Source organism: Strigops habroptila, chromosome 1, assembly GCF_004027225.2.
Source record: "Strigops habroptila isolate Jane chromosome 1, bStrHab1.2.pri, whole genome shotgun sequence".
Classification (NCBI taxonomy): domain Eukaryota; kingdom Metazoa; phylum Chordata; class Aves; order Psittaciformes; family Psittacidae; genus Strigops; species Strigops habroptila.
Genome location: NC_044277.2, coordinates 70,591,452 through 70,614,721, shown reverse-complemented (window position 1 = coordinate 70,614,721; position 23,270 = coordinate 70,591,452). Strand labels below are relative to the sequence as shown.

The window sequence follows — 23,270 nt, the reverse complement described above, 5'->3', positions numbered from 1 at the left end:
TACTGCTTCCTGAGGTGCCTCCTGTACATCACCTGCACTGTTAGGTGTTGCTGTGGAAAGGAGGGCTGCAGCTCTTTGGGTTACATGTGCCTCACTCTTTTGTCACAGGGTGCACACATCCATTTCCCTCTTCCTTCACCATTACCTCTGATTTAAGAAGGAGATTGAACTGCACAGACTACTGGCTACTGGGATCTGGGTACTGCAGTTGTGCAAAGGCTGAATCATGAATCACGCTCGACCTCAACTGCCATTCACCTGTGGAGCCTCTGCTCATCACTGTAGTGGAAGCACTCCATTTGCCATTGCAAGTACTGGCTAAATCAAACCACATTTTGGTTTATCACAAGGCAAAAAAACAAAGTGACATAATCAACCACTGGTGCCACCCAAACCAGAACCCTCAAGTCATGACCCACTTCCCCGTGCCAAGCACTACAAGGGACAGACCCCAGCGCTTCTGACAGAAACTCCTCTGTTGAATGCATGAAATGAGACAAAGGAAACCCATGCATATCTGCACTGTGTTTGCTTTGTTCCTATTGCAGTAAACACAGGTTACAATGTAGAAGACAATGATGTGCCACAGTCTTGTTCTTTCAATAAGGTTTCCTGAATTGCAAACCAGACAGTAGTGTTTGTGTATGAATAATGTCCTCTTTCAGTCTGATGGTGAACTACACCACCACTATGCTTTGTTCAGGGGGAAACCTTTAGGGCTTCGAGCACAATGACCTCAGAAAAGAGACATGGCACGTACATATTTTTATCAGTCTATAGATAAAAAAGTGAAGAAGAAAAAAAGCAAAAGAAATCAGCTGAAGACAGCATTATCTGGAGCTGGATTTGACATTGCTTCCAGCAGTGAATGTGTATAGCTGTTGTGACTGCATCAAAACTTAGCCCATGACTTTCTGAAAGTTCCTATTCTATGGGACAGAAAAAGCTACTGTTAGAAATGGAAGAAGGATCCCATGGTGAAGATGCTTTAACTATTCCTGACTTCCTGGAACTGTGCAGGAGACTCTGTGTGTGTGTGCTCCCATACATATGGAGTGAGTGATGGGAGGGAACAGATAATGGTAGTGAGCTTGTTCCCTAAGTGTCAAACCCACAATATTCCTGTTAAGTAGTTCTATTTTATCTCTCTTTTTAAAGAGTTTCAAGATTGAAACAAATCAGAAAACTGTTTAAACAAGAACAAAAAAAATACTCAAATTGGTAGACCAACACAGGAGAGTCTTGTCTTTCCTATCTGGTGTGGCATCAAGTACTTAACCAAATTATATTTGTTTAACAAATACTTAAGAATATTTAGTAACAGTAACAAAACCAAAAAAGGTACCTTTTTGCTCTTAGAAAGGTTTATCCATCTTAGCACACTTTGATGAACAACCCTGGGAATTCAACTACATGGAAACTTTCTCCAGCCAAATGAAGACATCAGAAATGAATCAAACTCCACACCCTAATTGGCAAAAAAAAGCAAAGCAGATCGGAATGACGTTGCATCAAATCCAGGTGAACATTACTGAAAAAATCAGAATTTCTTTGTTTCACTTTAAAAAGGGAACTCTCTCATTGCAAAGGTCATTTTCTGCAAGTGGGGAAACGCAACCACCATGGCAGCTATGGCTTTAGCAGGGGTATAGCATATTTTATGGTGTGTGCTCAACAGCAACAAATGGAGTAAGAATAGGAATAGTCTCGTAAATCTTAACACAAGTCTCAGAGGCAAAGCACGTTGGTACACGTAATGCACATATAACTCAACAGAGGATTAGAGATGAGTAGAGAAACAGTACACACAAATAAATACTCTAAATATGTAAAAGTTCCTAATTAACTGTTGAGGAAGACAACTATTTTTCATATTGTGTCAACAAAGAACCAATTTATTAACATGTCATTCAGACAAACTGACTCAAATCAAGATTTGTGCAGATCTTTGCATTCGATTTAAACCACATGCTTAAATGCTAAGCAGCACCAAACAACAAAAGTGCTTCTTTTCTGGAGAGGTTAGAGGGAAAACACTGCAAACTATTTTGGGGTGGCATTTTCCATTGTCTCATAAATGCATCTCTTGTTCTCTTCCTTTTTTTCTACACGCTGCTGAAGTGCCAATTTCGGCTGTGGTAAATGTAGCATAAATTGTGCAAATCACTTGTAGAGCTGGGGAAGTTGAATCCTGCCATGTTCAAAACTCTGTCGATTGATGTGCATGTCAAAAGATATTTTGGTCCAATACTTTGCATGGCCAACATTAGCAGGCTGTCTGTACAAGAAGAAAGAATCTATAATGAAGTCCCCAAAGTCAAATAGCTCATGCAGACAGCCAGTATTATTTTAAATTAAATATCTAATCAGAGTGATTTAATGATGGCTTCATGGTTGATTAATACTCTGAGCTCAGCTAAACACATGTAAAAAAGGGGAGGGAAGACCTACAAATTTTATGTGAGACGTAAGACTAGATTTCTCCAAGTCCTGAACATTGATTTATACCTGTGCAAGGAATAAAGATACCAAATCCAAATCCTCCATCCAATTTTTCTCGTGATACCATTTTCACCTCATTTTAATCTCTTACTCAAAAAGACAATATAAAGGACCAGAAGAATCAGGCATATATCAGATTCTTTCCTCTAGCTGAACTGAGGTAAGAGTATGTGGGGTAAATCTAGGCTGAGAGATACACAGGGAGCTCACTGCCCTTCTTTCAGTCCTTCAAAAAAGAAACCAGCCTGTGGATTGTCTAGCTACAAGTGCCGTGAAGGGACATGGCAGGTGACATGTATATCTTTAGACAGAGGCTGTGTCTGCACTAGCAAACAGTCTGGACCAGTAAGAGCAGATATGACAAAAAGATGAAAACACTCGGTGCTGAGGACACAATGTCTTTACCAGACACTTTTCAGGGTTTTAATTTTACCTTGGGATGAGCTCCAGCCTAGTTCCATGGATTGAATGCCAACTTGTGCTGGAGTCTGTCTCCTGAATTAATTTCATCCAGTAGGAAACCCAGTTTCTGCACCCCAAAGCAGCATAAAAGAAGGGATGAGGGGGTGAAGAGTTTCTAAAGTGCTTGTCTGTTATGCACTAAAACTGACGCATGATTACTTCTCAAGTGAAGACTACTAAAAGCATTAATAGAAAGTTATTACATGGAAGGGCCATACCTATAGCTAGTCATCATTATAAATGGGTTTATAGTAAAATTTCCGTTCACTTAAGGTTAAATTAAGCTGCTACCAGGAATTCAACAGCACCTGGATGACAATCTAAGAGCAGACACAACTCCCATCAACAAGAGCAGGGACTGAACACCCAGCGCAGCTTCCTGCTGTAGACAGCTGAACTCCCTCTCCAATTTTAGCTTGAGCTGTGAGTGAGCCAGCAGGATTTTTTGTAGTATTTTTGCTGTCACAGTGAAGGTGACATCTCATCCTGCAGCTGTTCTTATAATCTTTTACCCATGGGAATTTGATACTCAGAAATTTATCCATGAATGACTCCTTTATAAACTTCAGTCCTATACAGTACCAGCACCCAGAACCAGAACCTTTATATTGCAAAACCTGGAGGATCTTGCTGTCTCCAAATCCAGTTCTGGATCCCTTACATTCCAAAGGAAGTACCAACAACTTATTACACTAAACGGGCACTAGTAAGAAGAGGCTACAGACCCAGGGCCTTCAGGCAACGCTAAGAACAAGAAGGAGACCTGCACTGAGTTTTGTCTTACAGCACCTAACCACGGAAGCTGTATTTGCTGCTGGTGGGACTATCTACAACATTCAAGCTTAGAAGTGACTGAATCCTTTCTTGTGATAGCATATTTAACATGTTATTATTTCTGATCTAAAGCATACCGAGAGGACTTTTCAAGGCAAAAGAAGGCTAACAAGTCAGCAAAGGTGATCTCATTTATCCTAGGATGTGACAGAGCACCTTAATTCTGAATATATTAGCTTTCCTAATGAGGAAATAGATGATTATCAGTACTGCATTATTATTGAAATGTATATCTCTGACATCCTCATTCTAGTTGGTGATTTCTACTGTGTTCCTAGATTATTAGCTGTGAGCTCTTTCCTGGCTTGAAACATTTTACATTAGACCTGAGATATCAAACACAGCATACTGGTTTGCTTAAGTTCTAGTTCTAATTTCTTTCTGTAAATGGAAAACATTTGGCAAAGAGTCCTTCAAGCCATGTCAGGTTTTGATTTTGTTTTTATTTGTGGCACTAAAAGACATCGATATTTTACAATATATAATATATAGTCACATTAAATGCAAAGGGCTAAATATTCTCATGCTTTCAACATTACATAGCTATACATTTTATATTTCAGCTCAAAGAAAAAAAAAAAGAATCTGCCACCACTCCAGTCTGTGATTATAAAAATGTAAATGTACAAATTTCCTCTCCTTCAGGTTCATTACAATATAGGAAATGTGAAAAAGCATATCATTTGTCCTTTTTAAGTTAATCAATTTAATGAGATATTTTCAAAATATGTACAACAACAACTACCAAAGTAGTTAACATTTGAAAAAAATGCTGCTATAAATACATGTGATACAACATACAACAGCCATACAAATTGGAAACAAAGGGCCAACTTATGCATGACCTGAACAAGAGACAAGAGACAACAGTCCTGGTTACTGATATAAACCAGCTTCCCTTCATTTTGCAGTGCAGGAATGAATTCTAAATCTCGGACCTCTACGCAGTACTCCGAATCTTCTTTATAACCTTCACAGTCTGTTGCAAATAGAGATCCTTTAAGGTATCTCAGTATTTTTAAAGTGCCATGAATGTTACTAGGGTTCAGTATATCTCTGCATATTAGCATTCTATACGTCATATCCCATAAGTAACTTGTCAATAGACACTGTCTCACATTCATTATTGATCGCCTGCTTTCTCAGAGCTCCTCCAGAGACACAAAGTTCATCTCATTTTAAATAACAATGACGCCAGCATATGACAATTTAGATCCTTCATAATGTACCATAACTTTTTTCTTGTGATTGTTTTTTTATGGGTCTTTATCCTGGTTTTCCTTCTAACAGCTTACAGCCAGCCCTTTTCCAAATCAAATAAGAAGCAAGTAAATAGTTTGAAATAGTGACATATTCTTAACAACTTCAAATGAGTATTACTTTTCAGATAGCTAGCAAAATCTTTTAATTTTGCCCATAAACACAATTAAGTATTAACATAGGACTGCACAGTGTTTATATTCTTATTAACTTGCCAACAAGAATAGTTTATTGGCAACCTTAAATATTCAGAGGCAAAACACAATTCCTTGGCACAGAAGCTTTACAGCAGAGCAACATATTTTCCCCTTAGAACCATTATGCAGGAACACACAGAAAATTAACTACAACTTATTTTGGCTTGTAGACAAGAGAATAAACTAAACTTGATGTTTTTTTGCCACTTCAGACCTTGAATGATGATTACGGGTGCATATGGGATTACCTTTTCCAATTACCTGTTCTTTATACATGATTCAAACGAGCAGAGGGACCTATAACAAAGAAAAGCACATGATCATTCAAGATATTTTTAAACTTTCAATTGTTGACATTGTTAACCAAACATACTCCTGTGGGGCTGTTTTCAAGCCTGGTCTCTTCATCAGCTCCTTGAAACTACTTAAAGCTCATCTGCTCTTTTCCAGCTCCATCAGTTGGCCTAATGAAAGGTGTTATCCTTCCCCTAAAAAACCCACATCTCATACATCCTTAGGTATTATGGCTGCAATTACATGATTACTGGAACATAGGTGACGTCTTTTTCCCTCATTTTGTGGAATGAACAGGAACAGAGGCTGCAAGTACACCGTATCTGACAGTCAAAATCTGTTCAGTATCGGCTAGCTGTCACTGGTCATAAAGATCAACTGATGAGTACTTTGCTTCCTGACTGAATGAAGGGAACTCCCATGGGCTTTGATTTGGGAAAATACTTAAACATGCTTATCTTCCTTCCTAGTCCTCAGGTCATCCAAACGTATGCTTAATATTAAATACGTATGCTAGGGTGCTCTTCCAAAATCAAAGTTACTGAGCTTTGATTCTATCAGAGAGATATACATTAAGATCACCACAAAAGCTAAACAGAATAATGTATTTGATCAAGACTAAATCTTCCATTTTGGCCTTAGCATCCACGGCAGAAGCTTTATTCTTGAGGAAAAAAATAGGTCATGGTATAAATTATTAGCAAGGTGAAGAGTTCAAAATAAATGTTATCTTTCAATTCAGAGTAACAGCATGCAAATGATTGCCTCTCACTGTGCATGGGAACGAGAATCACTTTGTAGGCTCATTTGCCTACCTGTATATCAAGCTCAGCCAATCTCTTAGTGGGGCCTCCTGCCCCATTTCCAGCATAGCAAAGCCAACATCAGCTGTGGCTTTCAGTCTGTAATCTCTGTCATTGCACCCACAGACACTGATGATAAGAAACAGTATTTCTTCATTCACAATTATGTATCTTTGATTATGTGAGAAGAAGAGTCCACTCTGACATAAAGGTATGGAACTAGGTCATGCTTCCTAGAAGACAATCTTTGTGACATAATTCAGATCGATGCATTACTTGCTGGCAACCAACTTCAAATTACCCCAGTGTATACCAGGGATTCATTGTAATGGGTGCAGTAATTACATTACCTGGCTCCTGTGATTGCCAGCAGAATGATACAGTGCACGTATCAAAAAGTTCACGTGACTAAATGCTGATGCTGAACACTGGCATGAATGCTTGTGGATACTGCGATGGAGCCAACTTAATTTTTTAAATCACAAACAGAAAAGGCTGCTTAGATGCAGCTCCAATCTTTCTTGGAAAATATGTGAAATCTGTACAATCTTTCTTGCACGTACCATTGAAAAGGGGTCTACAGCAATCATTTTGCTATAAGCAAAAGCCTGTTCTTCAGCTATACAACTTGCCTTCCCTACCTTGTGCAGGCACATTCCCCTGCAGTATTTCCACCAAATCCCTGGGTACAACTCTACCTAAAATGAGTAGATGGCATATAAGCTAAGGCAACTTTTATATTTCTCTTTGTTGGGTAAGAGTTTTAATCCTGCATGGGCTTGTGCTGCAACTATACCTACAGCTAGACATCTAACGGGTTATTTGCATGTGTAGTTATGTTTTTTCCACAGATAATCATGGTAAATCCCAAGGCAAGTTACACAGACACAAAAATACACGTACAGTGATACACGGAACTTCAGAAATCTAGCTAGGTTATTTTGCATTTTCTGAAACATAAAGTTAAAAAGTAGACAAAATATCTTAAGCATGTGAAATTGTAACAAAAATTGCTTGATACAATTTAAGGAAAACGCTAGTTCACTTTTAACACCAGAAGCACAAATGGTACAACACTATGACCTGAGTTTTGCTCACCAGCCTTAGCCAAAATTTGGTCTCAGGTCAGCTGTTTATTTCCTAGATCACCTGGTTCTCCTTTGTACAGGAGGTAGACCGCATGGCTGGGAAACAGGCTCCTCGCTAGTAAGACATGCTCATTTCTCAAGATAATTAACCAGCAAAAGGCACTAGGTCAGCCACCCTGGCTGGTGGCTTTACTTGACGCCATCCCCCTGACTCGCTGTTATAGTCTGGACATGTTAAACACCTGCCAGGTTTCTTGACAGACCATTTTGAAAACTGAAGAAGGAGGTTATTTCCTGCACATCACCAGGTCTTTTCCAGTTTGGTAAGTTCATCCCGTTCCAGTAACACGTCTGTGTCTTTATTCCCTTTGGGTAGGATCTCTAGTGTAATCACTTTCTGGCAGGTCTCTGAACTGCACTGTACTGGGGATGAACCGTTTTACTGAGCAGGCCCAACTGGGCTTGGCACCCACAAGAATTTTCCTTCGGGAGTCTGTGGACAGCAACAGTGTGCAATAAAACAGAAGCCATTTCTTCAAAACAAAGTATGATTTATTTGCCAAAGCAGGCATAGTACCCCAAGAAATGGATTAAAGAACAGCCAGAAGACCTATGTGCAAGCTCTCTTACCTATACTTGGCATTTCTCTCAAGCACCTATTTTTGCTCTGGTTTGTTTTGGCTGACCCAATTACAGCCTGTGTCGTGCAGATCCTGACTCTCAGCAAGGCTGACCAGCCTGCAGCAATTTCTTTCCTCCATTCCTGCACAGTGGATCTTTAAACCTTAAAGTTCATGACTTTAGCAAACAGATGCGTAATTAGGGGTGGAGTGGAGGAGTTGCCTTTTCACAGATATTACTAGAGCTCAAATATTTGTTGGGATGCTCCTTATCTAGGCGATTGGTTGCTTTTTACATTTGGTTCCCCTGACAGTCCTGTTTGATCCACTTCCATTGCAAATAACCCCCCATAAAAAAGCACAGAGTCACGCATAACTAAGCAATGCAGGTTCTTCCCAGTTCTCCACAATATCAGCTAAATAAATGACTTCACCATCAAAAGTCCTTGTCCCAGGAAACTTTGAGAAGACAATGGAAGAGAAACAGATGCAATTACTGATCTGAACTAGCTACTCTGCTCTCTAGTTGCTGCAACCAAAATCTTCTAGAAGGCAAAGCCAAAACTGGCTCTGTGCTCACATGTCCAAACCACAACATCATAGATCTCTGACAGAGGAGGCAAAACAACGAAAGAAGTTTGCTTCAGTCCTGGCACAAAGCCACCTGCCAGCCAGTGTCTACAAAAACCTCAGTGTTCGCTGGAGACAAGTTCTTCAGCTGTAAAGGAAGAAAACCCTGATATGCAGCGATCATGTATTCTCTCTCCTCTATGGATTCAATTTTTGCTGTCACAAGTTGTCCAGCCGCAGGGAACGACCAGAATTTGGCTCTTGATTTAACACAGCAAGCTAGAAGAGGTATTAATATGCACTGGATGGAAAGCCTTTGATAAATCTGACAACATTTTTACTTTTATCAGTTATCACGGGCATGAGATCTCAGATGTCAAAGTGATACCATGTCTTTGGCATATACAAGACTTAGCTTGCATATGCAATATCTGAAAGGACAGCATGGTATAGGAAAATCATACTCTGTCTTGGACAAAACACTGGTCTCTTTTATTTTCATAGAAGACACATATAATGTCATGTACCCTTGTGTCTTTCAATGTCAAAGATACCAAAAATTAGTGTGTCTTGAAAAATGAAAGCAGACAGACACAGTATTTAGCAGAATGCATCAGTATTTCCAGCTTACTTTCATGGCCTGCACTGGCTATCCAGTTTGAAATAAATCCGCAAAGGATATGATGAAGACTTGTTTTAATGAGTAAAGCTATAGGTCCCTCCAGAGATTTCTGCAGGAGGGGAAGTAGTAGTTGGAAGAACGAGGAATTTGGAAAGATCTAGAAAGCAACTGCATGAAGTATTCTTGAATATCCAAATCCCATTTTTTTCTGTAAATTGGTGAAGTGGGGAAATAAAGGCCTGATCTGGAATATTAGTCCTTCATAATTCGTAGTCTTGGAATCATAGAATATCTCAAGTTGGAAGGGACCCATCAGGACATCAAGTCCAAATCCTTGCTCCCCACAGGACCACCTAAAACTAACCCATACGACTAAAAGCATTGTCCAGATGCCTCCTGAACTCTTGACAGGCTTGGTGCCACGACCACATCCCTGAGGAGCCTGTTCCTGTGACCTACCACCCTCTCAGTGAAGAACCTTTTCCTTATCTCCAATCTGAACTTCCCTTGACACAGCTTCATTCCCTTTTCTCATGTCCCATTGCTGGTCACCAGAGAGAGGAGATCAGTGCCCCCCGACTGCTGTCCCTCTTGAGGAAGTTGTAGACTGTGATGAGGTCATCCCACAGCCTTCTCTTCTCCAAGCTGAACCAGCCAAGTAAGCTCAGCCACTATTCACAATAGTATGTAGATGTAATTTTTCACATGAAAAATAACTGCACATCCAGTTTTCTGCTTGCATGCTGATGTAAAGTTCCCTGAAACACTGATTTGTTCGTGCTATTTGTATGATTCTGTGGAACTTCTAGTTCATCAGAAACAAGATTGTTTTGGCTACTTTTTAATGTTAAAATTTGATTGTACTTTTTGAATTATTTTAAAGAGGTTAAGTAAGCAAGGTTAAAGCCTATTTACACATTTATGGTTGGCATCAGGTAAATCACATGTTGGGAAATCTACACCTGCTTTGTACATTCCCTAACGTCCTTGGATCAAAGTCTATTCTTGGATACTGCAGTGTAATATCAGGATGACTCCACTAAGGCAAATTGGCTCCTCCTTACCAAGAAATGCAGTGTAACTCAAGGTTAGGAAGAACAAATTTTGACCAAAATGATAAGTGAAGTTACTCCAAAAATGACTCCCAGGCAACTGAGCATTTTTAGCCATCTGGGAGATGACTGACCTATAGCTGACCACAGAAATTGTAACACATATCGTCCAATTCATAAAGTTCAGGTATACATTAAAATGACCCCAGAGTTTTACTGACAGCTCTCAGGACGTGCAACCAAGAATGTTGGGAATCCAGGTCTAGGAAACAGTACTGATACTAGGAGAGAATACTTACTACTAAATTTGCTTCAGGATCTCATGTCTGATCTTTCTTAGGTTCAGCTTGTCTAAAAGACATCCAGTATTACCTCAGATTCACAAGAATGAAAAGGGCATGAAAATACTTTCTGAAATTATATTCATGTTTTTGATGTTCTCTTTAAAAAAAAAAAATTGCCTATTCACATGGTTGCATATATGCACAAGCATGTTTTAGTCTTAATAGTATGTTTTAATAGGTGTTCAAAGGTTTGAAATACGCTCAGGATCTTTGATTCCATTAGAGAAAACAGTGCATGTACCTTCTTCTGATGGAAGAAAGAAATACGTGGCTAGAACAGCTTACAAATGGCTCTCAATGCACAGCAAGTGGAAGTCATTTCACCCACAATAAAACCTAAAAGTACATTTACCTTTTTTAACTTCGCTGCTCCAGCACCTGAGCGAATAGCCTCCATTAGGGCTTGCCTTGCCTCCCCAGCGTTATATGTAGCCGTGGCAGAGGACTTAGGAGCTGCTGCTGACAGCTGAGAGGGAGGTGGTGGTGGTGGTGGCGGTGGCTGGGCAGGGGCAGGTGAGATACAAAGCTGCTGCTCCTGAGGGTCTTCTGCCTTCTGCAAGGACAGTTCTGTATTCCTAAAACTCTGAAGCTCTTCGGAGGCCAATGAGGAGATCTGCTCATTATGCAGTTGAAAGGAGGTGATTAATATCAAGCATGACTAAACTGTAATTATTTGACATTTGATGCACTTTCAGTACCCCAATTTCACTTTGCCTGCATGATGTAAACCACATAGAACTTTCGTTTACTCACGGGGCTGAACATCTGTTACTACTCACTCACATCACTCAGCTGGGATGATTACCAGCATCAAGGATTTGGCATTAACTCTGTCTCAGAAACTCAATCTTTATTTACTGTGAGCTCCAGCATCCTATAACTCTTCTTGGCGTGTAAGGTAAGAGAGAAAGTTGGACTTGGTATTCATTTGGAATCAACCACAAGGGGTTTGGAATCAGGAAGATGTATTACGGCTGCAGTAGCTACCCAGGAATCTCGTTACTTTTTGCAGGCTGGGCTGCACAGAAATTATCTTGGATGACAGGGAGGCTCTTTTAGATGTGAACTCCCAGACATGGCTTCATTAAAAAAAATGCTGTTAAACCTAAAGTTTCCAGCCATACTAAATAAAATAAAATAAAATAAAATAAAATTACCAAAAAAAAAAAAAAAAAATAGGACCAGAGAGAACTAAGAGAAAGCACTGAGAACAAAATCAACTGATTGCTCTTCCAAGCATGTTTTCGTGACATTTCTAATACTAAAATTTCTGCACGAATTACCAGCTTGGAAACTCATCCTACTTAAAATGAATGCAGGGGGAGGAGGCAATCTTTTAGACTAAGCCAGCTTTTCCGTCAACTGTCTCAACAAGTATTTTTGCCGTTAACAACATCACTAGTAATAACCATGATAAATTGTTGGTAATTACAATGATTTGGCAATTATTAGAAAATTCAATATCATGTGCCAAATGGGAGGTTTTCAAGCAGATGCATTAGCATTTCTTCCTCTGAGAAACTGAGGCACAAAACTTCTGTAGTGCAAAATGAAAGGATTCATCTCCCATCCAATCCACATTCAGAAAACTCCTCTATTCTTTTCCTTCACTGTACACACGCAAAATATATGGGGATCATGTCATGTCAGGTAAAACATGAACATTTGAGAGAATATGAAAGGGACAGCCCTTTCATCATAGCACATCTATATCCCACCCTGTACACATACAAACATGGTGCTTTAAACAGCACAGGTGACATGGTGTGAGAAAGAAGTGTATGGTTTCTAAGCAACTTCCTTTAAAACGATGGTAAAAGCTTCTCTGTTGGAGGTAAGTATTCCGAAAGGTCTGATAATACCCTAACCACTTCATTGTCAGAGCCTCTTTTACACAAATTTATGTTTATTCCCAATGAATGCAGAATGCAGTTAAGTATGGGTGAAGATGGGTGCTGCCTAGCACACCCTGCTCTCAGGCTCAGAGGAAGCTGTATCCTACCTGCAGCAAGGGCAGTAAGGTATTTGAGGGACAAAGTAATTCCCTAACACAGGCAAGAGATTCTTTCTACCACACGCCAGCTAGCTGGATATGTGCTAACGGCGTGAGTCACTGCACGAGGGAAATGAGAACCTCCTTGCCAAATACACGTCCTTGGCTGAATTAGCAAACTGAATGAAAACTAAAGCTAGAACAATGCAGTTTTGGGCTATTAGGAATAAGAGATGCTTTAATGATTAGGTAAATCTTTCAGACAGAAGGACTCATCCTGCTGTGGTGAAAGTTGTGTTCCATTGATATCAGTTACTTGCATACAACTTCTATGCACCAGCTCATGTTAACAGATGAAGAGCATGCGTGAAGCAGTCGTGTGTTTCCAGGTAACTGGGCTTTGATGCATATGGTAGGTAATGCAAATATAGTGATCTAACTGCATACTCCTAAAGCACAAAAATACCCCACTTAAATGTGAAAATGACAAACATCTGATGTCTTCTATGTACACTCCCTGTAATTAGTTTGGATTTCTATGTGCTTTCTTCTCAGCTAAAAGCACACAATTTGAAGGACTGTTAAGTGTTATAGCAGAAGATAGGATTGGACCCACTATGCTATCTACGTAAGTCAGATCTGATCTTGGGTCATATTATTTCCCCCCTCAACTTTTCTCTTTGCAGCACAATGTTTAGTTTGTGGCATACCTGGGTTTATTCAAAACACCCGGTAGGAACAGACTGCACTTAAAAGATCACTTACCATCTTGATTTCTTACCTTTTTCAGCTTTGAGGTCCCACTGTGGCCTCTAATTGCTGCTAGTAGGGCTGAGCGCTCATTCTCTGGCTCAACATATGAGGGTTTGCTGTGATTGTCATTTAGTGCACTGTCTGAAACCTAGAATATGAACACAATAAACCTCACATTGTTATTAGATATTTACTTAGAGGTAGTTTGGAAACACTATTAAAAATATTTTGGCACTTTTACCAGGATGCAAACTATGGAGACCAGTCAAGTCTATCTTCTTTCGGGCCTGCTTTTACAACCCTTACTCACACTGAACAGTGAGGATATGTGTAGATAGTAATGCTGTACTTACAGATGCCATCTCATATTCCCTGAGCATGAAGCCAACGGCAAACTAGTATCACCTAGTAATAAAAAATGCAGTTTTCTTTCATTGCAAGTATTTACAAGTTTTCTCCATGCTGTGTGCTCCTGATTTCACATAACACACTAAAATGTGCGTTCAGCTCTCAGGCTAACCCCAATTACCTCTCCTTTATGCTGCACCTCTGCTTCTTCTGGCTAGTGCAGCAGCAGTGGTGTTGCATAATCTACAGGATGTGCAGAATAAGCAGTGGCTTGGTCTGTATTTTGCCATTATAAATTTTTCAAATGCCTTGTGTACTCCGGCTGACTAGCAACTGTACCAGTTATAAAACCTCTGATGTCTGACAGGGAAAATACAGGGCTCTGCAGTCTGAACAGGCTAAAAAAAGTCCCCACTTTACCTTTCTGAGTTTTTCTTTTCCCCCTCCTGTTTGAATGGCTTCCATTAGGGCACTGTGCAGTGATGTGTCTTTTGGTACTGGCTTTTGGACGATGGGTTTGAACTTCTTCTTTGGTCCAAAGATATTGGTCTGCACATTAACATCCAGTTCACTGACAGCATTAACATCCAAATCATCTGGTTTCTCCTCCTGTTCTGACTCTGTGTTTGCAGCTGCGTCATTCAGCTCGGGTGAAGCTTTAAGCGAACTGACTTGTGCACCGTTAGCAGGTGGCCATATACCAACTCGCAAAGACGAGCTGAAAGAGGATGGGACTCCTTGGAGATCAGGAGACTTGAGAGTTGAGGCTGAATTAGTATGGGTCAAAGTCTCACATTTCTGATCAAATAAAAGACGCATCTTTTTCTCTGCTATACTTTGTTTGCTGTTTAAACCATGATCATCTTCTGCACTGTTATCCTTTGAAGAGGATTTAGTAAGTGGGACACTCGCATTCTTTTTATAGAAACTCAGAGGAGTTGCTTGATTTGGTGCCCTGATGTTAACTACTTTGTTTTCCATGCCAGAATTATCACCAGTTGTAAACCTGTGTGATGCTTTTTGACTGCGAGTAAAAATACTTGAAAATGTTTCTCTTGTTTCTGCTGATTCTGTTTCCACAGGGCTGTACTTGGCCACAATAATACATCTTTTTGGTGAACCTTCTGCTTCAGTTTTAACCTCTCTTGCTCCTTGCTTATTTTCATCTTTCTTGTGATATTCCATAATAGAGTCAGACTTATAGGTAGTTATGTTGATGTGTCTTGCAATGGCAGAGGCAACATACTGACTTGAAGTTCTCCTGTGTGGCTTTACAAATGGAAGCTCCAGCTTGTCCTTATGAATGGTTGGGGCCACTAATGGTGTTACCTGAGACTGTGTAACTGGAAGAGGTGGTTTGGTCCGTTCATTCTCAGACTGTCTTTCAGCTACCTGGGTAGTAACAGTTTGTGGTGCTACAGGTTTTGGAGCTGCAGGACAGACAGGTTTGTGTTCATGTTTTATAGTAAAGGGCTTAGAGTTCGTGGTGGCTGCTGATTTTTTAGGAAGATGCTCAGCAGAGTCATCACTTTGCTTTTCCATAGAACTTGACCTCCAGAATGCCTTCACTTTTCCAAGACAGATTTCCTCACTTTCATCAGTAGAGGTACCTGGTATGTGCTTACTGACAGTGGTGTTTGGGCCTATAAGGTTGCCTAGTTCATCTATCTTAATGGCACCAGTGGAGAGTGAAACTCCTCTATCAAAATGTTTTACTTCAGGTTTCGGAGGGACAACTTTAAAGGTTGTCAAACCCATTTTAGGTTCATAATTTGCTCCTGAATTCTGGGCACGATGACACCATGTGGGTGTTGATGGGACTTCTTCTACTTCAATTTTTTTTGCTGGTGGCCATTTGATTTCTAATTCTGATTTACTTTTTTTCAGAGACCTTTCCCTGTTGCTACATTCATTAAATGGATTTATTTTCTCTTTTGCTGTACTGATTTCAGCTGTGGCCTTGGAGTGAGATGGAGTCAGCTTAGATTTACATTCCTCAGACTTCACACCGTGTTTGGGGGGGGTGTCCAGTCTTAAGTTCTTTTCACTTCTTTTTTCGAAGGAGGATGTGAGAGATTCAAACATATCTCTCCTCTGTTCCACAGGCAAGTGACTAAATTCATTTTCAGATGGTTGCTGATGTATTAGGTCCTTGGATACGCATACAGCTCCACCATCTGTGTGTCTCTTACTAAAGGAACCTGCATTGTTGTTCTTATTTGTAAAGTTTCCCGCATTAACAGAGTCAGCCGAGATACTCTGTGAAAGCCTTGCCTCCATCTCTTGATTTCCAGCTGAGTTAGAGGTGCTAACTTCTGGAACATCATCTATGACTGTCACTGGAACAGAATTGGTAACATCTTGGGCTACGTCAACTTTTCTTATATGTGGGCTCAACACTTCATTGATGTACTCAGAGTCAGAGGTACTTATATCATCCACGGCTGCAAAACATACACACAACATTACATATAGGCAGTATTTAGGTAATATGACTTTAAATTATACAAACAGCCAGTAAAGCTTAAGCGGATCAGTTATTTTAGTTACACTAATGCCTCTATTACAAAAAAGGAGAGATCTGGGTCCTTTTTATTGTCTGGTTGCTGATTAGGATCAGCCAAATATTCCTGCAGTCCTCCTGCTGCAGCCAGTGGGAAACATACAAATGCAGCTGAGAGCAGAATTTCATCTATTGTTCATACCTTATCTTTGACTAACTTCTCTCAGTGATAAACATTTCACCACATGACTCCAAAGGAGAAACATTTCTGAGAAACAGCAAGCAACTCCAAATTATGTTTCCCAGACCTGGTTAGTAATAACAACCCAGCTGAAGGATTTCCTTGAGCAAGCAAAGAAAGAAACAGTACTTGTATTTTTTCTCCATTCTTCTCACCCTTCATTACCAGTGACTCCAGAAGCCTCATTGTGCAAGCAGCTTAACTCTCCTCTCAAACTTGGTATAAATCAAGGGTTGCAACACAGAAGCTAAGAAATTGTAGTGTTAGAGAACTCACAGAAATTAAATCAGAACCAAGTCCACTGCAGAAGTAGTGAAATTAAGATGGGAAGTTTTAAAAATGTATTCAACATCATTTGGTGACAAACCATTAATGGAGAAATACTTTTATTCACAGTAGGAAAAAGAGGAGCACAGTATGACATTTTATCTCTTCCCACTGTTTCTTTCCATGTTTTCAAAATTTTAACTTTAAAGTACATCTGCTAATGCAGAGGAAGCATTGGGTACAAAAATGCCCCCCCCTCTCTACTTCATTAGGATAAAACACAAACCAGAGGCATTGTTCATTAAACACAGAGCTAAATTCACAACTGATTTAGCTTCACTAAAGTCAATAAAATTACACCAAATTTGGCCATAAAATGTGTCCATAAACTGCTGTTCATCTCTTTTTGGTAGCAAACACTGAAATTGAATGACAGTCTGATAAGCAGCATGAAAAATATTCTGTGCAAGTCTGTAAAGAGAGGCTGCCCCAGAAGCAAAGGGAGAGCAAGCACTTCGGGTGGACCACATTCTGGATAGAACCTGTGAGTTGTTCCCAGCGATTTTAGTGAGAAACGTGCAGATGTCTCTAGAGTACAGTTTGACTCTGCATCTCCTGGCTATGCCTCTCTCTTTTGTACTTCAGAGGTAACACACTTTCCTACCTTCTAAATGTTCATCCAGGCCAGCCAAAGTCTGCTGGAATTGTGCAGCAATGAGTATATCCTCATTCTCATGCTTAGCCAAAGCAATTTCTTCATGTCTCCTGCTGAATGAAAGAGAAGAAAAAGGGTGGGTCTCCTTTTTCTGCTTTGCACTGTTGCTCTGAAATACACTACCATTTCAGCCCCTTTGGTTTCACTGGGGTTCTGAAACTCGTTCTCCAAAGTGGGAAAAATATGCAGCCTTAAAGACACAAACCACCATACGACACATCCACATCTAGAAAGGATCTCTGTGGTGCCTGAGCATGCTCAGTGTGCTGGCAATCAAAAGATAAGGATTAATAAAGCCTGTCGCAAAGAAACAGTCTGGCTTCAGTGTGAAGTACGCATTTCAACTGGGCTGCAGAAAAGCAGCTTATGCCAAGGCAAATGTTTTGCATATCCATACAATTTTAAAGCAGACCACTAGCCATCCTGTGCACCCTCTGTGCCAATAGATCTGCACCTTAATTAAGTAAAAATTGCATGGTAATGAAAAATAAATACAGCTAAGTACTGTTAGACAATCACTCTGCATCCTGAGGGGAAGGAGGGGAAGAGGAAAGAGAAACTAATCCCTTGAGAACTGTTTCAAATGAAACATATCAAGGGGCCCGATTTTGCCAGAAAAGAACTCCATGTTTTTTGATGAAATTGTACAATATTCTAAACCAAGTCTCAAATCACAGTACGTGCCAAATGTTGTCTTATTAAAATAATAATAAAAAAGATGAAGAAAAAGCCTAACGAAAAATAACTAAAATTAAAAAAACCCAAAACATATGGCAACCTGTTACACAACAGATCTTCTGCTTATTAGGAATAAAAATCTTGACCAGCAGAGCTTTTCTATCTAAATCATTGAAACCAGGATTTCATACTGGGCAATTTATTTTTTCCAGCTACCTGTTCCTCACCTGAATGTAAGACGTTGTCTGTGACACTGTATCTAAGTTTTGCCATTGTGATTAGCCTATTGAAAAAAATAATTTTCCATTCTAACCACACTTACAATAACTCAGGTCAGGTGAAGCAGATTTGTCCTTTATCAAATCCTTAATAGCACAAGTACAGGAACAGATGACTTTTTTTTTTTTGGTAGTCTACCAAACACAACCTGCAGATTTTTTTTCCTGCTCTTTAAGATAACAACATGAATAAGAATTCGGGAATGTTTCCTGACATTGATTTAAATTGTATCTAACAATGTAGCTTCCTTTTTTGCTATTTTATTGTTCAATTTTTCCCTTGCTCACACCAGGAGCAACTGAAAGCACATGTTGAAGCATCAGATATTTTATTCCATTTTACTTTTTTTTAAAATTTATTTAGCATTCACCTCTCTGTTCTTTACGTCTTTTGTACTAGTCCTGAAGGCTGCTGCTTCTACTTGTCCCTAAACTGCCTTGCACTTGCAAAGCTGTGTTCATGTATGCGGGATCAATGAAAACAGCAACAGTTGCCATTGACCTGAGCATTGACAGGCCCTGAACATCCCCAGAAGCCACTGTGAACTGATGATGCTCAGGCTCAGCACCCACACTGCAAGACTCATGGCAAACCCAGTCTTCCCCCTGATGGATTAAGAGAAAGGAGGCACGAATCAGTCAAAGTCTCCAGGGGAGGCAAATGGCGCTGCTAGACTGCAGTTCTATGTACCCTGAAGCACACACACACACACAAATCAATGGGATTATTCATTTCAGCCTTCTGAAAAAAAAAGATATAAACTTGCTGCAGCATTCGGACTGGCCTTCTCCAGGAAATAAGAGGAACTATTGGCTTGAGAATTTTATGGGCAAATTATCTAGGAAAACATATTTGGGACTGGAAGAGGGATTCCTGAGCTCCAAACATGCAGTGTAGGTCCACTGCACTGACCATCTCTTTTCTCACGTTAATCAATGGGTATCTTTCAATGACTCCTTATAGCAAAATTATCTTCTCCTTGATGGGCACAACTGTTAGCAGAGGTCTCTTTCATTATCCTCTGTGCACTTATGCAGTGACTATACATAATTTGCCTCTCAATCTCTGCTTCAATCTCCTTATCTAGACAACTGGGATAATAATATCCAATTCACAGAATTTTTCTGAAGGAAAGAGAACAATGCAGTGAAAATGAAAGGATTCTTATTTGCTCTTACAGAGGGAGCTTCAGAAAAAGCAGGTCTTTTCTTTTGCATTTCCAAATTCCTAAAAGAGCTATTGTTCAATTCATCTGCAAACTCACCTACAGAGCAAGCCAGAAGATACAGACTAATCACAGGGCTTTTCTCCAAGTTCTTAGCATCGGGAAATTAAAATGTGATACATGTTTTGTGAGACGAAGGTCCGGTAGTTTCCAGTAGCTCAAATAATTACAGATATGCCTAAGACGACTCTTTCTCACAACAGTATTTGGGAATGGAAAACAAAAGGGCCTCAAATTTATTTTTTTGTTTATCCTGCACTTTCTTTCCTTCTAACCCTATGCACTTTTCTTTTGTTGACAGCTCTGTTTTGGCGAGAATCCAAGAAAAATGTAACTTACTCCGATACCATGTTTTATATTCTGGATAAACATTACCAGCGTTATTTTCTCACACACACTTTTCCGACTTAGGGAAGAACTTGATAACCTTTACACTGCCTTTCTGGTAAAACGTGAGGCACTAAAAATACAGTGGCAAGCAGTGGCAAGCATCTAGCCCAAAATGGCAAATATGCACGGTTCCTGGAAGACTGTGCACTTATTACTTATGTAGATTAGCAGAGATTTGTGCAAGAGCACAGAACGGACCAAAGTGACTACTAAACTACAGCCTTTAGTGCTCCACTGAGTTCAGGCTACAATGCGTAATTACTCCTCAGCAGTCATTTGCTCAGTTGGCGACAAAACCGAAATTTACAGCAGCATTTCACCAAATCAATGCCATGGGAGACAGATATTTATGAGAAAGTTTACATTCTAAGAAAGAAAGAAAATTCTCTGATGAACCTAGCTGTGAATGATGCATTACAAAGAAACCCAAACCAGTGGTAAGACAACGGATTTGCAATGACAGAAGCTGCCATTTTGTTAGAGAAGCTTTACCTGGGGGTCTGCAAATTACAAAACTGACCTGAGTCTCTTCAAGCACTTCCCATGAGTTCTGGTGAGCCTCATGTATGGTACCAGAGGTATACACCACAACTCCCACATTAACTGTTTAAATACAACACATAACAATGTAAACTGCAGAGAAGGGACTGAAGTAGATATCCAGCTATCTAAACTTGAGCACTTGGTGACATCTGAAATATGGTAGGACATTCAAAACATCCGTAGACATAATATGGAAGATAGGGAGACCCATGTCCTGTTGGAGTGGCAACAGGCAAGGAGAAATGCCAGTAGACACCTCTCAGGTTAACTGAGTATGAACTGAAAGTCTCACTCATTTTGCAGTATTTACTGTATCAAAAGAGAACTTGGCTCTTGTGAATGTGTTACTAGCTGGGAAGGGAAGACAGAACCATTGCAAATAACAGGGTCAAATCCAGGCAGGCACACTGTGCATTAGCACATGCAGGGGCATACTGACTGCTATGAGGCCATTCAACGGACATCAAAACCATTAGCTTCTCCTATGTGTCTTAAGCAGCTAACGGGCTTATTGACATGGAAAGCTGATACGGTTACTCCTGACTGGGATCTGGAGCATCTGGGCTTCTTTCCCAGCTCTGACAGTATTCTCAGTCTGATACTGTGGAATTATATTAACCCATCTGTATGTATCCAGATTTTTCCTCTTCAAAATGAATTCACAATATTCTCTTACACAAATGCTGGAAGAGAAATGGTCCTACCTTGGGTATACATCAAGGTGGGTATTAAAGAAGAGACTGATGCTAAACAATTATAAGTTGTAGAAAGTATGGCTGAAGCTTTCTGAACACAACTTGCTATTCAACCAGGCTGGAAAGATGGCATTAAGTAAGCTCAAGGTGATGACATATTTGGTTTTGTGAGTGATGCAGCAAAGCACTCTTCAAAAGTGGAGGTAACTATTTGCCAGATTAACCAATAGTTTACAAAATCTTAGGGACCATTTTTTTCATTCTTCGCACTTCTTAGGCTAGATGACTTTTTTTCTATTTCCTTCCAAGGAACAAATATAACAGCAGCAGGAGAGCAGCTAGTATAAGTGGTGGACTTTCTGGTCACCTAAGCTATGACTTGACCATAGATATTTTCCATATCTGCTGCCTCCTGTGAACTTGAGCATGAAGTTTTAATGTTTAAATGACCAAAGCCTGCTAAAACACAAAATCTGTAGACTAAACAACCAACTTAGGACTTGTTAGATAGCAAAGTCATCACCTGTCTTTGAAGCAAGACTTTGGAAAGCAGCAGGCAACTAGGAAAAGGAAAAAGCGCACGGTCATATTCTGTTGAATGCCAGAATATGTTGAATGCTTTTTATGTTCTTCAATGACTGATAAAAAAAAGATGCACATACTTTTTGAGAGCAAGTTACAGGTATCATTTTCATTCCAAGTTTTTTAGTTTGTGTTCAGTTCCTAGTTCTGTGAGACTGCATCAAACTTACAAAGGTTTTTAGACTGCATTTATATCACTGCTGAATAAAAATCATCAGAGATTGAATTAATTAACTGTTTTCCAATCCTAGAACACACAAGCTCAGTAGTACCTTCAGATATATCACCACCCAATTAAAAATAAGAATTTGCAAATATAGATGGGGAGGAAAATGAATTTTTCAGCTGCAGCTGGGTTTATGGTCCTTTTACAGTCCTTCCCCACAGTTACTGGTCAAAAATTTAAACAGAAAGCAAATGAAAATGTTTTGGCTTAGTATAATTTTGTGTTTTAATGCTAGAAATCTCTAAGCCTGTTACACACCAGGCTTAGAGATTTAAGCTTCCAGAGTCCTCCAACATATGTCCGTTCCAGGGTCCTGCTGCATAAGCAGCAGCTCATAGTTGCTATACAGCTGGAAGCATGCCTCCTCTCCTCCCTCCTCACATGGGCCTCTGGCAACAGCTTCTCAGCAGGAAAGCCCACAGGCAGACAGCATTGCCAGAAATAGTCAGGAAAGTGGACTAGCATGATTTAAATCTTAACACTGCCACATCACCTGTGCAATATAACACTGGAAGTTAAAAGGTGAGGTTAAATAACTTCGCTTGGTTTACACAGAAAAATAACAAACAGAGCAAGGACCAGAACCTTTCTCTCCTGGAAGCCAGCACTAAACCACTAGCAACTCAAGCTGCTCTTGAACATGTAAAATATTCTGTAGGTTCAAAGTATACAGCATTTTTCCAGTGGATGAGTATAACAGAAAGGCTAATCTGGATTCTTGCTCTATAACGACTGTATCTATTACTTAATCTTGGTATTATTAGTATCTTCCCTCCATGAAGATCTGCCAGCAAAAAAGTGCATGAGAGTCTCCAAATTGAAAGAGTTTTCTGGAACAAGGGGAAAGGGAAAGCCAGAGATAAGGAAGGAAATTAGCAAAACTATGCAAGAAGCAGAGGCTTGCAAATCTGTCAGACATCTGGGTCTTAATTAAGTAATTTTTCATCCCTAAAGTTCACCCTGTCACTTTAACCCTTTCTCTACTTTCCTCCCTCTTAAAACTACATTTTTGTTTTCAAAAAGTAAAACACATACCTACCCAGCTAATATAGAACTTACCCTACAGAGAAACAACAGAAAAAAACTTTCCCATATTTCTCAGAGGTAAAGTGACACATAATTATACAGAATGTGTTTGTGCCCAGATATATATATAATACATACGTAGACTGCTATTTTTCATC

At 39.8% G+C, this 23,270-nt stretch overlaps 1 protein-coding gene across 11 annotated transcripts in view; it reads right to left on the bottom strand.

The window, feature by feature from the left end:
- Positions 1-4,221: 4,221 nt before the first annotated feature.
- Positions 4,222-23,270, bottom strand: part of COBL (cordon-bleu WH2 repeat protein) — a 158,477-nt gene continuing 139,428 nt past the window's right edge. For 8 of the 11 annotated variants that reach the window (XM_030498248.1, XM_030498204.1, XM_030498266.1 and 5 more), the window contains 5 exons: positions 17,418-17,521; positions 14,163-16,186; positions 13,423-13,542; positions 11,001-11,261; positions 4,222-5,552 (listed from right to left, as the gene is read on the bottom strand). In XM_030498248.1, the coding sequence (XP_030354108.1) occupies positions 5,535-5,552; positions 11,001-11,261; positions 13,423-13,542; positions 14,163-16,186; positions 17,418-17,521 (2,527 nt within the window). In that variant the 3' untranslated portion in view covers positions 4,222-5,534. The remainder of the gene's footprint in view (positions 5,553-11,000; positions 11,262-13,422; positions 13,543-14,162; positions 16,187-17,417; positions 17,522-23,270) is intronic. The other 3 variants (XM_030498289.1, XM_030498213.1, XM_030498283.1) reach the window with 1 other exon arrangement.